The sequence below is a fragment of the Sylvia atricapilla genome, chromosome 1 (assembly GCF_009819655.1).
Source record: "Sylvia atricapilla isolate bSylAtr1 chromosome 1, bSylAtr1.pri, whole genome shotgun sequence".
NCBI classification, from domain to species: Eukaryota; Metazoa; Chordata; class Aves; order Passeriformes; family Sylviidae; genus Sylvia; species Sylvia atricapilla.
In genome coordinates, this window is record NC_089140.1 from 52480664 (window position 1) to 52498074 (window position 17411).

Genomic DNA, 17411 nt, shown 5'->3' on the forward strand with positions numbered 1-17411 from the left:
TCAGGGGGAACCCTGCCTGTGGGACAGTGGGAGAGCCTGGCCGTGTCCCCTCTGTCCCCTCCCGGCTCCTCCGATGGGGAGAGGAGGAGGAGGACTGCAGACCAGCAGTCTGGCCCTGCGCCAGGACCATGGTGGCCCTGCTCTGGGCCTTGGTTGCCAGAACCACTGGTCCAAAGGAGGAGAGACTTTTAAAAACTTTTCTTTGGAGCTCCAGGGAGCTGATCCAGGTTTCAGTCGCTTTAGATCTGAACAGGGGTGGAAAATGTTTTGTCCATCAGCGTTCCTGAGCATGCTCCCTCTACCCCTTCCTCCCCGCACCATCACCTGTGGCCTCAAAGTTCCAAGACTCCGCTGAAGAGGGGAAAAAAAAAAACCTCTGGGCAAAGACTTTAATCCTTTTCCCTCCTCCATGGAAGACAGAGTGATTCGAAATATAGAGAGACAGCATTGAGACAAAGTCAGTGAAAGAACTGAGAAAGACTATTTGGAAAATAGAACGGAAGAAGACATTTCTGACCGGACTTCTCTGGATGTGAATTATGGGTCAATGGACTGTTTTTGTAATATCAGAATGCTGCCTGGGGGAATGCAAGTTCTAGCCAAAGAGTTGTGTGTATTGATATACGTAAGTTTTAATTAAGAATTTTGATTAGAATAGGTCCCTGGCTACTAGGAAAGAACAAGAAGGTTTCTATTTCTTTTGAGATAAAACTAAATTTAGAGATAGTAGAAAATCATGGTTTTCTCTCTGTGGTGAGTGAGAAAGTGAACATTTTGGAGGGGGGGGGTGAAGGTGTTTGAATGTCTCAATTTTTTTTCTTCCCCCTTTTCTTTAGTGTATATTAATAAAATCTACCTCTTTTTACTTTTAAGTTATGCCTGTTTTACCTTTTTCTCCCAAAGTCCTATCTCCCAGTTGATAATTAAAAATTAGCAAATATAAAACCCCAATGTAAATAGTGCATTGGACAAGAAACCAAATTAAAACCACAACACAGATTCCTCAAATTCCTCATGTAAGCATTTCCCAAGACAAGGCCATGCTGTTTTATTGCAACCAATAGACCTAATGTCTCGCACTTTTCTGTCTTTCAGTTTCTATATTCAGTCTCTGAAGGGGTATAGTTGGAATAAACACTGCAGACACAGCTGTCCCTCTTCAAAGGGCATCTAAACCACTGAGCGATGGTGAAGCCTTCCACCTAGCACATACTTCCTTTAGAAGTGGAAAAGAGGATGATGTCAACAATTGACGTAAATCAATTCTAGTATACCCCATCTAAGGTAGCAGCTCTTTCAAGGGCTCATCTAGAGGACACAGATGAGACAAAACTGGCCTCCCACACCCTGGGCAAATGCCAAGCCTTTTAGAGAAGTTCCATTCTCACTACACATGTAAACCTGGACTTTCAATTCCCTAGCTTTTGGAAGTGCCTAAACAAAAACAGCCTTTGAAAGTTTGAAACTGCTTCGATGTGCTGTTATTTCTATTTTGACCTAATCTACTCAGCAGCACTGATCCAACTTTGCAAAATTATAGACTGTCTTAGGACTGCGTATTCAATCAATGACTAAAAGAAAAACACCCTCACACAAGTGGAGCTCCTGTGGTATTTCAGAGCGCAGCACTATGAAGACAACAGTGAGTTTAACAAATTTAGTCAGCTATCCAAAGAGGTGAGATGCAGATGAACACTTTCATTAATTCATATTCTACACATATAAATACTGGCATCACTAACAAGCTGAGGTTAATTAGATCATCAGAAAGTCATTAAGTCTAGAATACAAACCCAATACAAGTACAGTTGTGTGATAAATGTGCAAATGCATAAATCAAAAGACAAAGGCTAAGAATCTGGAGGTATCTATTGATCTCAGATTCACTACTAACAAGACACACTGAATAAACATTACGGTTACAATTTGATAATTCCACATGGAGAAGAATCTAATACAGGAAATCTTCCTCCAGACCACTCACATGCCTGTAGATCTTCATGCCATTGACAAGATGCCTTGCTTGGCACTTCCAAAAAAATACCCACATTTGTAACTTCATAAAATAGAAGGGCTTGTTACAAAGTGTTTATAGTAAAGTCAAAGCAGTTGCCTTATACTGAACTGGAGTAGGAAACCAGGAATCAAAAATCTTAAGTTTCTAATTCTGCTACAAACACCCTGCACGACATTTTCAATACTTTCTGCCCACTTATCCATCTGTACAGAGCTATGCATCTGGACTGGATGTGACTAGAACATGCTACGATGTATTAAATATTGCTTAAGTACTATCAAATCCTTCTGTGAGAGATGACAGACAAGCATACTTCTTGTCATTACAATCAACTGCAAAATTCTGGTTTCCTATAAAAATCTAAGTACTGGCAAGGACTTCTGAAGCGTAACAGCATGAACTGTTCTTTATTTGATTACTTGTGTTTGAATAAAGCATGAAAAAATACCATAAATGTACAAATAGATTTAATCTAATTTGAAAGATGGATAGTTGGACAAGTTGTTACCACGAATACAGAACATATATCAAAGTCTAGGACACCGCTAAGAAAAAACTTCTCCTCCAGAAAAACATAAATCACTGAAAGAGAAAAGAACGGTGATTTTTTTCAGCACCTGAAGAGCCAGGCATTAAAGTCAGGCACAGGATGTAATTTTGCCACCTTCAGCCCATGTTCTAGGAACAGGTATCCAAGTGTGAGCACCTCTGTCCCTGCAGCCACAGGCAGAGTGGGCAGGCAGGAGCTGTAGCCAGCCCAGCAGATGGATGCCAGCCCTGCCAGCTGTTGCTATCATGCCAGCGCCACTGGCACAAAGGTGGCACACCCCTGACATCAAATGGCTGCAAAAACACCTGTCAGACTGAGGGAGAGCCGGGTCCAGACACATCTGGCAAGCCTGCACAGATCAATCCCTTTGGAAGAGTCATTTGTTCCTGCAGACGGCTTCAGAGTCAGACCTCAATCCTTCCTCAAGACCCAAGTGTTTACAACCCTCACACATAAGGCAGTCACCTTCAGGAAGACGTCCAGGGAGTCATCAGCAGGGCTAGAGTAACACTTGGCAAATACTGACATTGAGATTACAAGTGCCATCCCTACCACAGAGAAAAAGGCTGCCAAGCTTTCTCTAGGCAGTATCAGGAAACCCAGTACTAATTATCCCTTCATAACCTTGCTTCACATCATGTCTAAATGTTCTTGCTTGAAGGAAAGACTTTTTACAAAGGGTTCCTGCTTTCAAGCCTCTCTAGATTTTTACAACTTTTTACAAGCTTGCTGAAGGAACATTTCAAAAGCGAACTTGTTAAGTTATTAATTTGGCTCCATCAGGCACTTCCAGATATTCCAGCGGGATGTTTGCAGACACTGCTCATGTTTTTTCCTCCGTTGTACTTGCTTTTGGAAATCACTTTAACTGAATCTATTTAACTGAACTTGAACCTTCACAAGAAATTTAACCTTTACAACCTATTTTCTTCAAAGGGAACAGATGACCAATTAGGATTGGAGTTCAAACTCCAAAACATGGAGCCCATTCTGCTCCTCCTTACCAGTGAAAGTTCTGCCATGACATCCAATACAACTGATCCAGATGAACCCCAGGGTTTCTGTCACAGACTAGCAACCCACATGGTCAAAGCTTGCATCCGGGGGTTTCAGAACAAGGAAGGTAATGTTACTACTAAAGTCAATCAAATGACACATGCTGCAGATGACATTTTGTCTGCACAAGGCAGACAAAAGTAAAGCAAAATCTTGTACGGTGTCTCTGCACCAATTATAAAAACTGCCTTCATACCTTTTTTATACCACACTTATACACCCTGAACCATCTTACCCACATGAAACTAAGAATTAATGTTTTTCTTTGACTTAGGTAGGAGTTTACCGTTCATTAAAATTCATGCAATGAGACACCATCTCAGTTTCACTGGTTTTAAAAAGTTAACACAGTACATGAATTTTGGCTTCCTTCTCCTTTCACTACTTCACACTTGCCTATCAGTCCAGATAGGATTATTCTTAATGTATCTGTACAGTTGCAAATTAAACAGTTTTCACATTACAGAAGCTCTTGCAACAGCTCTAACACATCCTTACATACTTTTGCACAAAAACTCTCAACTTTAGTCATATCTTTTTCCAGATGTGTAATTTGAGACTGAAAAATTAAGTCCATTAAGCATCTGAGAATTTACAGGGCATCAAAATAATTTCACATTATCCATGGTCTGTGCCTGTCCTTTCTCCTCTACAGTTCACAGGGTGAAGAGTCTTCTCCACATACTTTCCATCTACATTATCCAAAACCCATATGTTTATTAAAAACATTATCCTAACACTCTTTTGCCTGACAACAACAGCAGCATATTCCAGGGTTGATACCCTACAGAAAGAGAAGGCATAAATACCAAGAAGAATGGGTCTGTACACAAGGCAGCCAACTGCAACAAGGAATCACCTATTCCACAAAGGGAATTCTTGGGTGAAGCTGCAAGCTGAACTCTCAAATCTCTAGTCTAACATACAAAACCAAGAAAAACATGCTAGGAAATAGATATTCAGGCAAAAGAGACAGGATGGAAATCTGTATTTCTTTCAAGGGAAAAGGATTTAAATTATATTTTTTTAAGCTGCGTTCAACACCTAACTGCAATACATGTGATATGGATTTATAAGGCACTTTTAAGGGCAGATGGTACAGCTTTTCTTTCTGCAAGTAGGGGAAAGTAAAGAAATTATGGGAGAGGCAAAACCCACATGGGAAGTGGTTGTGCCAGGGCTGAATCATAGACAGATCTGAAGACAGCCTAGAAAAGAAATAAAAGAGGAAAGCACAGAAAAAAAAAAAAAAAACCCAACCATTTTTTAAAGAGAACAGGGACGCAGTAGCCAGGAAAGTGGAAACTATTGCAAATCATGAAATCAGTAACAGAGAAAAGAGAGAAGAAAGCCATCCTAAGCCAAGAAGAGTTGAACAACAGTCCAGAGCAAGGCTAGGAGGAGGAGAAAACCAGGCTGTTTTCTCCTTGAGAGCTGTAGATTGTGACAGCTTGAAGATAAGGTTAAAGAGCTGGAGCTTCAGGCAGCAAGAGACAAGGAGCTGAAAATGCAATTCAAGGTAGAGAAGACATAGCTGTAGCAATGAGAAAAGGAGGCAAGCTGTACTTTAAGGACAGTGAATGGGAAGGCAAATTAAAACCACACAAAAGAAAAATTAAAAATAACCCCAAGCCCGTAACAAAAAGCCTGCAGCAACCTAGACTCCAGAAACTGATCTGAAAACTGCAGGAACATTTTCTGAGCCAGGACCGATGTTCCCAAATGAATCACTGGTGCTCAGAGAGTTTTTTTTTGCTCTCTTCCTCCCCTGCTACAGCCTTTCATCCAGCTTCCTGCCTTCTCCCAAGCTATCCTGAGTTCACCCCTGCACAGCCATCTCAGGAGTAAGAGACTACAAGGAACAGCACCCATCTCCTCCATAGTTTCTCTCTTGACTTCAATTAACATCAGAGAGCTCTCACTGGCTTTGGCAGCAGCTGATTTTTATGAGTCACCTTCCCTTCTGCAAGAGAGGAATAAACCCATGAACAGAGATGCAAGTAAGAGTGAGGCTGAAGCACACATGGTCTTTCTCAGTTGTCTCAAAGCAGGCAACGAGCCTTCTTGCTCCTCACCAGGATCCTGGAAATTGTTCAGCACCTCCCAGACACTTCTCAGTGTGGGGTGGGGGGGAAGGGGTACTGCCAACTTCAGCATAAAAAATCGATAGTTCTGGGAAGCAAGAGAAAGCAAAATGGTCTCAGTTCATGGAGAAGCAACATGTGTTCCCTCCTCCATAATCTGCTCTGCCTGTGCATTGCACATCCTCATAAGGATGCCACAGGCAGGTGGCACAGGTTTATCAAGAGCAGTTGGAAACCTTCACTGCACCTGTGGAGCCAGTCACACCACAATGTGGGGCAGGGGAAACAGCAGCTGCTGTGTCCCACCACAGCAGCACAGGAGCAACAGAGCTATGAAGTCTCTGCTAACACATACAGCAGGCACAAATATTTCACCCTGTGCCACTGCCCAGCACCCACTTTTTCCAGTGCTTCATCACTGTGGATGGCTATCACAGAAATAAATGCATGTTCACGAGCTATTCTTAGCGTTCACCAGAGAGGAGATTACCAAATTACCCGGTTACATAATCTCTTTTATATAATCACTATAATGCTTTTCTCCTTATGCAATGTGGACAGTGACCGTGGCTGGCTGAAGTAGCTGCTTCCCCAAGGACAGCTTCACTGGCACCTCTGTGGGTGGACGTGCTGCACAGTGCAGGTACACAGAGGAGTAACAGCTAGAGCTGCTTCAAGGCAACCAAACTTTTCAGTGCATGTGCCTTCAGCCCAGGGAAGACCATCCCTGCCCACAGGACTCCAGAAGCTGCACAGAGCAAAGGTCACCTGCACCTCAAGCTGGTTGAGACAGCAAAACTAAAGGCACCTAGCACCCTCCAGACAGCCTATCCCAGCACTCACTGGAAGCAAGTGGGATCTCTCCATTGACTTTTAATGGCCTTTGGATGGAGCCCAGGATTAGGGCTTCGATAAAAATAGGAAGTCAAGATCACTACAGAATTAAAACAAGCTTAATTCAAATCCCCCTGGCTTTGTGCCACAGCTGCACTCATGGTTTTTGGATGCAGGGAAAACCAGGTGAAGCTGCAACCTGAATGTGTTCCCACAGGATGCCTTGTGACAAGCATGCATGCACCCAGAGCTGGCAGCATGGGTCAGCATAGGAACCAGGAAGTTTTATCATCCAGGTTTTAGGCATATTCCAACACGTCTCCTATAATATTTTCAGGATCCCAGCCAATACCTTCTAGGAACACTCCACATACCTATCCAGACAATTGCCACATACAGGGTATAGCAAAACCCAACTTGCTAATACTCACCCTGGGGTTTAAGGTGTCTGCATCAGAAGTATTACCTACAGCACATGAGAAAACAAATATAAGACCTGGATTTCAGAAAATGGAAGCTCCAAGATCTACAGATTACTTGCAGATCCTGAAACACTTTTCTATCACCATGCTGAAAGTTCAGCACTAAGTTCAGCTGGTTGCATGGTACTGGCATTATGCAAAAGCCCCAAATCGCCTTACGTTTTCCTCAACACTATGCAGCCTTCTAGTGTCTGGCTATTATTAGGCACTTATCCCTCCCCTGCTCCCTAGCTTCCTAGAAATACAAGTCATCCTAAGAAACAGGCAGGCAAAAGAAAATATGTAGCCTTAGTGTAGCACTGTAACAAACTTAACGCAGGGACACACGCACACAAGTTTAGGAACAGACACCACTAGCGTTTCAGCTACAGAAAAAAAAAATGAAGCAGCCTAATGTTACCTTACACTATCTCAAACTACAGGATGACCCAGTTCTGAAGAGTTTTAACCCAATCCCATTCACTGTAAGTATTTCTGTATCACAGCCAGCAGATGTGAATTGCTTTAATCAAGAAGCAGATCAGGGCAGAACTGGGGTCCCCTACACAAAACCCCAGAGCGGAGCCTATCATGACAGCACTGTTTGGTAGTTCAGGATCAACAGGCATCTTCTGCACCACTGCTGCTCAAAACATTGAAAATCATGGTTATCATTACTGATATATATTTAGGATAGGCAAGACAGCACTTAAGATAGGAGCATCTTATATCAGCACAAAAAAGAAAAGCAGACCGTGAAAAAGCACATTTAAAACTTCTTACACACCCATCCTCTCCCTTTTTCTTTTTTAGACTAGACAATTTTCTGACCATTTGAAAGCAGCATGTTCAGAGATTATGTGTCCTCTCTTTTGGACTGAGATTCTGCCAAACTTAATGGCACTTAAAAAAACGAAGGCGGACTTTTACACCCATTACCCTTCCTGTAATTGGTTAAACCACTGGCTCCAATTGCAGCAGCAAAATAAGGCCCTGACCTGGGAACTCACACCCTAAGAGAGCCAGCAGTGAATTCCTGGATCTCACACCAGTATTGAGAGAATTATCTGTAGCGATGAGCAATGTATTTTTTCCCCCCCGAGGAGCAGAAATGAAAGAAAACACTTGCTTGACTCATCCTTGCCTGCTTTTTGCATCAAAAGCTGAAGCACTTACAGTCACCCACCAACCAGACTGAGAAGTGCCTGCTTCCGCGTTTACAGATATCATGAGGAACGCAGAAAAGAATTAACTAAGTTAACAGGTTTCTATCCACCTTAGCGGAGAGATTTAACAAAATTGGGAGAAACAAAACACTGAGCAACACCTGTGCAATTCCCCAGGTACAGACCCTTACACTGTCTGTTGTCATATCACCATGTGTAAACAGTGCTGTACAGCTGGATATCAGTCTCCTGTGTTGACACTAAAGGGACTGTGCCAAAACTAGCAAGGTATAAACACTTGGCCTTTTATGGTTAGACAAGGAGCACCTCCTGTCCAGAAAGGGAGAAATATATTCTGCGACCAGGACAGAGAGAGGAATTTTGTTGGTCTACCTACAGCCATCAGACACACATACAGAAAGATACAACTGTGCCAGCCAAAAAAACCAAGTTTGCAGCAATTTAAAAGAAGCCCGTTTTTGCTACTACAGTAATTGATTTTATTTTTCTTTGCTAGTATATGTTCCCTGACAGAACTCTTCATTTACTGACAACCAAATCCTCTGGATCACAGGCACACTACCTGCTCTTAATCCCACAGCAGCACAAGCCTGCCACTGTAACTACACTGCTGGCAAGATCAAGCTAAGCAGAGTAGGTCTACAAAAGCATCATGTTCTCTTGGGTATTAGTGCCACGGACTGAGGCCCAAGAAGATGAACATACACAACAAAATGCTCCTCTCATATCAACTATAATACATGCTACCCATCATCTTCAGTCTGCTAGCAGTGAGATCCGTACCACCTTCTCACATGCTCACGTTCCTCTCACACTAATTTCATTTCAGGATTCTCCACTTCTTCATACTCCCAGGGAAGATCCAAACAGACTGAAATGCATATAACTAGAAAGGCATAAGAAAACATTAAATGTAATTACCTTAGAAGGACAAATCTTTAGAGGCATTGGCTACATTCCTGGAGTCCACGGCCCCCACATCTTATTCCAGCAGCACAAGACCTGGGAAGGAAGAATCCATCCTCAAAACTATTGCCAGCTCTTTAGTTGCCTGATGCCAACCAATGTCAGAGGTGGGAGACCAAGCCAGCTGGCATAGCATCTTTCCTACTCCAGCTGGAAACAGCAAGGCTTGATTCCAGAGGGCTTGTGTGCAGCCAGGACTGGAGTCTAGGTACACTCCCATCACCCTTCACAAGTGGCCACTTTCCAGTGCCTCTGAACTTCGAAACTAAGGCCCAGATCATTTCACAGCGGCTTTCAACAAAAGGCCAAGGTTCAAGGGTTTTTTTACACCTCCAAATAAGAGAGGTGGAGGAAAGGGTGCAGCAGAGGAGTGCTATGTTTGTAGTTACCCTTGGCTGGACTCAAGGACAACAGTCCTTTCTATGCTGCAATGATGCTGCTGGACCTTCCCCAGAAGTACAGTCTCCATCTCCTGCCCCAGAGATGGGAAAGGCTGGGGAAGCTTTCAGCTCCTGGTTGAGCACTTCTACTCTGAGAGACAGGTTATTTGGGAAAATGATAAGACTAACTTTTCCAGAATAGTACCTAATGGCATCTTTCAGTCAAAGGAAAAAAAAAAGTCAGACTCTGTTAGAAGGACTTTCTCCTTCTAGCAGAGCACAGAAAAAGTCTCCATGATTGCCTTCTACTCCAGCACAAATGTAGCATCATCTAGGGACACAGCCTAGCGGTGGTTGTGGCCATGTTAAGTTTACCACTGAACTTAAAGGTCTTTTCCAACCAAAAGGCTTTCATGATTCCCACTAGGAGACACCTAATCATTGAAACAAGAAGGGTGCTACTAAAATGAGCAGTCCTGCTCCAAGTCATACATTCTCTCTCCTCCCTTACTGCAAGTTTTATGATGCTATACCACAGCACAAACCTCTGCTGAACCAATGGAAAACTGTTCTCTCTCAATTTTTTTCCCCAGACCCTTTTTTGTGGCTTAGTCATTCACAGCATCAGTGGGTTGATATGATCCTTTTGTGGTCCCAGGGTCACTAGAGTTCCAGGAACTGGCAAAAGCAGGGATTAGAGACCACCCCTGCCAGCAACAAGTCACACCTTCACTGCATGAGATACAGATAAGAAACCACTTCTTGCTAGTTCTTTTCCTTTAAAAAATTTACCAGACTGAAAACTGAGTCATTGCAAAAGAAGGAAGAGATTTTTAGTTGAGCTATTTAAAACACAGGTGTAGCTAACACCTATTTAGCACAAAGTTGAAGACAGACTTCTGAAGAAAGGCGTTTTTAACTCAGCAGCGATAATTCTACCTTTAATATGTGAGAAACCTGTCAAGATACACTGTTCTCAAAAAGGAAAAAAAAAAGAAAAAGAAAAAAGCAGTCAACAAACCCAGATTCTCCCCTCATGCCCTTCTGAAATACCAGGTATGGCATTTCATCTCATATCTTACTGTTCTGATATCAGGAAAGTGATAATATCCACTATTAAAGACCCTAGCTTTCCCTTGTCGTGAAACTGCTATTTAATGCCCAAGATACCAGGCTGTGTCCCCAGGCTTCAGACAGACCTAAGATTCATTTTCCAAAAAAACACTACTCAAGAAAAAAAAAAAAAAAATGTGTTTAGAAAGCTTTGCCTCTTGCTAGTCCACAGAGAGTTTACATTTGCCATAACAAACTCTAACAGGATTGCAACAAAACCTTCAGCAAAATAAATTAAGTTGCATCGCTGAGGATACAAAGCAATAGTGGTGTCAAAAATTAAGACACAAAAAGTGAAATATGCTAGCTTTACGTAACAGGTTTTCATATGGATTTTACTTTAGATCACAACAAAACTGAAGAAAATTGGTAGCCACATTTCCCCAGCAAGATATAGTTTTAATTTTTTTTTTAAATTTCGTAGCACAAATTTAAGCATGAATCTGTTTCTGCCTGCAAACTCAGCCTACATTGATAACCAAAGCAAGCCCTGTATATGAGCATACTCACTGCAGTGTTTCTAAGCACTACTTTTCTTTCTCCTCTTCTTGGTGGAGAAAACCAAAATGAATTTGTATTAAACCAGAGTTTCAACTGACCCCCTTTTTTACTGATTTTAGCTAAATCCATTTTAAAACAACACTTGAAGTCTAAGGCCTTCCTTCGGCTGAGTTTAACCTTCCAGCCACCTACATTAGCTGAGCGGAAAGTATGAAGAGGAAGGAGAATCAGACAACTTCCCTTTTATGAAGAAAGCATAACAGAAAGTGCTAAATATTTTTGACTACCATTAGAAAATGCAAACAGATCTTACAGGTGCTTCTTCTAATTTAAACAAAAAAACCCCTCCAAACCAACCCAGCCAAAAAAGCCCATTTCACCTCCTCTTAGAGGATGCAAATGGCAGTCGGCCACCCATTTCCTACCCACAACCAACACAAATCTGTCTCCTCCTCAGCAGGAGCAAAGTGAGAGAAGTGTGTGAGCTCAGTCCTCCCACCTGGAAATCACAGCCCATCTCACTGCTGTCAAGAGGCAGGGAAGGCTTGCCAGCACCACTTGGATCTCCAAACTATAAATCATAAGAAAGCTCTTTCCTGCCTTCACTCAGCAATGCAATAGCTACTTTGCAACCAGCTGCAGGAGGGTAAGGAAAAAACTCATCAGAAATTGTTTAAGCTGCTAAGTCTAAAAAGCAAGTGAGGGTTAGTGGAGACAGCTACACTAACAACTCTCTAGCAGAATGTCTGGGATAGTATTTTCCCCTTATTCTCCCCAACCTTCCCTGCAAGAACAGGAGCTAAAACATCAGTAGGGCAGCATCTGTATTCCACAGAGAGGGACATCACAGAGACAGCAGCACTGATGTACATGCACATTTGTACATTCAAGGGTACATATTATCCCACAGTACTTTATATAAAGGAAAACCTGACCATTAATGGATAGAAAAAAATACAAGGCATAGTGGGCAGGGGAAGGTGGAGTGATCCCCATAATCTCCACAAATTCTTGAACTCCACCTGTGCATCCCATGATTAAAATGTGTAGGTTTTTTCTTTAAGACTGGTGGGTTTCCTCATTTTAACGTTCTTGTCCTTACAAGGATTTTTAAAAAAAACCAAACCCACAAACAATTAAAGAAAAACCACAAACAAACCTCTTCCTGAAGGACAGAAATTTCTGGTTTCTCTGATTTGATAAAATCTCTCCTGTTGAAGTCCACTTACAAAAATAATACTAAAAAGTTCAACCCAGCAGTTAAACTGAGGAGCACCAGCCAACTTTTTTTTTACCTAAATTTTGTATGACAGACTGTCGGGAGTATTTGAATTTTCTTTCAAGATAATGCATTTTGCCGTTCCTATGACATGTCCATTTTCTCGTTCTTTTTAAAAAAGGCACTTGACTCTTGCTAGTATCTTTCACCTGACAAGAGGACTATATGGATCACTTTCTTCAACCATGCAATTATCAGTGCTTTTATCAGCATCCACATTATAATTCCTAAGAATTATAAAGAATCATAATGAATTATAATGAGAAACTACGTGTAGAAATATCAACGCTAGTACTTCCAGAAGTACGGCTCTCAATTTTTTATAGCCACATGGAAAACTTTGTAGAGGGATTCTCACAAACACCTCACACCATCTACAGCAACTACTGCAGGCCTCACTTACCTTAACCAAGAAGCTTAACCTAAATATTCAGACACTTGCATTAGCTCCTAGATTCTCCTGGTTACAACACAGGGGCCAATCAGAGGTTTAGGCAGCTAAAATTATTTGACAGTTTTGAAAGTTGAGGCCACTCAGCAAGCTTCTCTGCAGCAGTAGCAATAAAACACCTTTATTACCACTGCAGCACAGACAGGATCCTCTACAGGCCTGAAGCAGCTCTGTTCAGCTTCCCCACCCTTGAGCCGAGCTTCAGCTACTGAGCTCTCCTCCATCCATCACTTCTACAGCTTGTGAGAGAGAAACCAAGCACTCAGGTCTGAGAAGTAAGCCCCACAGAGACACCAGTGCCCTCATTCAGGCTGAAAGTAAGTTTGCTTTATCAGGGGGGTGTGGGGACTGCCTCTTTAGTTTTATTTTTTTCCCCATTCCAAAGACATCACTATTCATTAAGCTCACATTTAACTTAGACAACCAAAGCCCTTGGGATCACTGCTAAAAGAGAAGCAGAAAATCTTGATATATATGTCCCAAACAGTCATTTCAAGGACTGCCTCAAATCTTTCCATGAAACTGAGTGACAACTGGGACAAAACACAGTCCTGTTGACAGAACCACAAGCCAAGCTAGCAAGCAAGACAACTGGTTATTTGTGAGGGCAAAAATCACATACCCCAGTACTGTGGGTATACCAGACACCCAGGCTGCTGGTGAAAAAGGGCATTTCAAGCAACTGCAGTTAATAACACACTGCTATCTCCAAGTAATTTGAAAAAGACAGATAAAGATTCAACAGTCTTCATTTCTTCCTGCAAGAGCCAAAATTACCTGTCAAATTGTCCACCTCACTTTACCTTACTTGTTGAACTGTTCAACTGCAATTAAGTCGTGAGCAAAACACATAGCATCTTTGGCTTTTCTCCCCTAATAATAAGGTCCTCTCAGAGCAGAGCTTTCTGGCTTCTGAGGTTGGAAATTTTTCTTCCACCATGGTCCTTGTGGTTGCAGTGAAAAAACCCTTGTCACACAAGAAAACTCAAAATTAATTCCCCTCTCCCAACATCACATTGCTCTGGGTGTTTCTGTAATTATTGCATCTCAAGCTCGTCTAGAACAAGGACTGGCATTTTAGCATCAAGAGCCAGCAATTTCTTATGTGTAAATCCTGCTTTGACAGTGATGCCTTTAGTCACCTTCATGAAACCACCCACCAGCACATGGACGCTCCTGCCCCTCAACCCCTTGTCTGCATCTTCTGCCTTTACATCAGGAACAGCCAAACACCACTTCCTCATGGGAGACTGCCACAGCCAGCTACTGACTAGGCTTCAGCCTGAAAGCCACAAACACTCACACTCTCCAAATCCAAACTGACAACCACCATGAACCTGATGTATACTTAACTGTGAAGGAGTTCATTCCTTTCATCAGTGTAGCCAGAAACAGTGGCTTTGCAATACACGAACATTTTGCAACAAGTATTTTGGGTAATCTAACCACGGTAAAACTTGGTTGGAATCGGTAAACTACTGCACTGAGCTCTGACTGACTAAATGGGCTCCTCCCCACAGTACCTGGGTAATCGTCAGAGCCTTCTGCACAATGATGAATGAAAACTGTGTTTCTCAGCCCATGCTCTGTTCAATAACAGCTAAGATCATGTTGAAGCTGCAAACAGATTTAAAACAATTGCAGCAATGTTATTTCAGACAATATCCAGTACAGAACTTCCTGCAGAAGACAGCAAAAGTTTCATTTACCAAAAACTTTCCAAACGACTAGATGTCTCCGATTAAGTTATTTAGATCCCCAGCACTCTGTTTCTGGGTCTGTAGAATATAGCCTTATTTACGTAGCATCTCAATTTAATAGGCAACCTAAGAATTTCCAAGATAGAAAAAAAAATCCACAAAACCAGATGGCAAAACAAAAAGAGTAAGATTAAAAGAAATGGGGAGGAAAAATCTCCACAATTAAAACTAGTACAAAAGCTTGGATAAGAGCAACACTGGCTCGATCCAATGAGGATTTACGCAAATTACTTTTTTCAGGCACTACTTTTTTTTTTTTTTTTTCCAAATCTTTTTCAGCAGAATACACGTTAAGAGAGCAGAGACATCTAATCGAAGAGATCCTGGAGGGGTGAAACCTTTACAGTCTTGGATGAACATAATCCCTCTGGGAAATGGTAGTGTTTGTTTCATTTAATCAACATTTTGCTATTCCTGTTATCTGAAGAGCTGCTGCAGTCAAGAGCAATTGCGGGCCAAGATCAGGGCCAGGTTTACAGCCAGGGTAAGGAGATGCAAATCAATTAACTTGTAAAGAGTTACACTTATTTACATTAAGCAATGATTTTGACCTGAGTGTCTTAATGGGAAGATGCTTGATGGCATGGTGGGTAACGCATCAGAAATCATTCATCTACGTAGGTGGCATAAACATGTAGTAAATATAATTTTCATTAATTGTATTCATTCCCAAAAGCAGTAGTTACACAGCCAGCGCTCTGGTTTCCATGTATGGGTTCGCTGGCGTGCCAATTTAAAAAAAAAAAAAAATTAATCCATTTCCCGTCTACACTGCTCCATCACAGAGGCAACACAGCTCTTTCACCTCTCTGACACTTTCAGCCTCACTGCCTCCGGGCTTTATGAATGTAGAGATGTGCCCAAGACAAGCCCACGGGTGTTTCCGAAGTCACCGCGGCACGCTGCCACCGCCCGTGTCCCGGCGATGACTCCAGCACGCCGGCAAACCTGCCACCGGGAGCCGCACATGGCAGTCTGTCCCAGGGGAGCTACTGCTGCCCCCTGCCCGCCCCAGCCCCAAGGTTAAACCACACACCGACACACAGCCCGCCCCAGAAAACATCTGCCGACCCGCCCGCCGACAAAAAGAGCTGCTTTCCCTGATCCACTGTCATCCCAGCCCACGGGAGGAAGGTTGAGACTATTTAAGGTGTCTTCCAATCCAAACCGTTCTCCGATTCTAGGACTGCGTGACACAAATCCCCCCTTCAATTAATGAAAGCTCCTAATTCACTGTTTGTTCGGTTGTTTTAAGCACGAAAGCTACGCTACCCAGGCGTTCCCAGAAGTTTAACCATGCTGCTCGGCGCCGCCACGGCTCTTCGAGAGCTGATGCCGCCGCACCTCTACGTACCTCCCAATGGACATTTCGCCCGAAAGGCCACCTCAAACGAAAATAAGAGATGGACCTTCCCTTTAACCCTTACTGACAGGCGCAGGCTTTGCGTCCCCTGAACAGTCTGCCAGGCTGCCGGGAATGGGCAGCTTCCACTAGCTTGTGTCCCTGCGTACAGGTCCCGTGTCGCCCTGCTCCATCACACCGCGGATAATCTTCCTCTGCCCCAGCCGTAAAACCCCGGACACCCGACGAGCCCGGCCGCCGCGAACGCCCGTGGCCCCCGCGCCCGCAGCAGCGGCTCTCGCCCAGCCGGCGCCGCAGCTCCCGGCACTCCTGACCGCGCACTGCCTGTGGAGCTAATACAGCCCGTTCCGGCAAAGACATTGACCCCAAAATAAAGCACCTCCCGCGCACGCCCCCCGGCTGGGTGCGGGCGCAGCTGCCCCCGCCCGCCGCGCAGTTCCAGGTCGCGACCGATGGCGGACCCCCGCGGGGTGAACCCGGGGCTGCCGCAGGCGCCGCACAGCAGCGCTCCCCCCACGGCCCACCTCACCTCCCACAGCAGCGAGAGCAGCAGCGCGACCCCAGGCTGGAAGCGCTTCATCTCTCCTCCTCCTTTTCCTCCTCCTCCTCCCGCGGCGGGCTCGCCCCTCCGCCTCAGGCGCGCACGGGCGCTGCCAGCCGCGCCATCCCCGACGGCGGCGGAGCTGCGGGCGGCAGCGCACGGCGGGCTCAGGCAGCCCGCGGGGGCGGCGGCGAGCGGCCCGCAGCGGGGGCAGAGGGGCGAGGCGGGGTAGAGCAGCTGCGGGCGCGGAGGAAGGCGGGCAAGCCCCGCAGGAGGGCGGGGGCGGGCTGAGCCGCCGATCCCCTCAGCGGCAGCGCGGGTTGCCGGAGCCGAGCGAAGCAGGGTCGGGGCGAGGCGGAGGACAGCGGGCGCCGGGGCGGGCGGCAGAAAGAGGCCGGCCGCCGCCGCCGCTGAGGGCGGGAAGAGGAGCGGCCCGGCCCCGCCCCGCGCCGTGCCCGGCCGGAAGAGGGCGGTGGTGCCGGAGGAGCGGGGCCTCGGTTGGTGTCGCATGTAGCTCTGCCCCGCGTCTGTCTCTGCCCCTGTCACCGCCTTCGCACCTGCCCCCGGCCTGAGGGGACAGTAACCCGCTCCGCCTTGGAGCCGCGCGGTACGCGGGTCGCCCGGCACCACGACGTCCCTTCCCCAGAGTAGCGATCTTCTGGAGTGAATCCACAGGCGGCCACAAAGATACCCAGAGGGCTGGAGAATCTCTCCTACGAGCACAAAAAGAGATGGAGCTCTTCAGCCCGGAGAAGAGAAGGTTCTGGAGACACTTTAAAGCAGCCTTCTAGTACCGAAAGGGGAGTTATAAGAAAGATAAGGAAGTCTTTTTTACCTGTAGCGATAGACCAGTGGGCAATTATTTGAA

The 17411-nt window shown here is 44.7% G+C and overlaps 1 protein-coding gene across 3 annotated transcripts in view; it reads right to left on the reverse strand.

Moving 5' to 3' along the window:
• The window catches only part of VOPP1 (VOPP1 WW domain binding protein), a 62474-nt gene extending 45406 nt beyond the window's left edge, over window positions 1–17068 (reverse strand). For all 3 annotated transcript variants that reach the window (XM_066322718.1, XM_066322709.1, XM_066322728.1), the window contains exon 1: window positions 16532–17068. In XM_066322718.1, the coding sequence (XP_066178815.1) occupies window positions 16532–17053 (522 nt within the window). In that variant the 5' untranslated portion in view covers window positions 17054–17068. The remainder of the gene's footprint in view (window positions 1–16531) is intronic.
• Window positions 17069–17411: the final 343 nt, after the last annotated feature.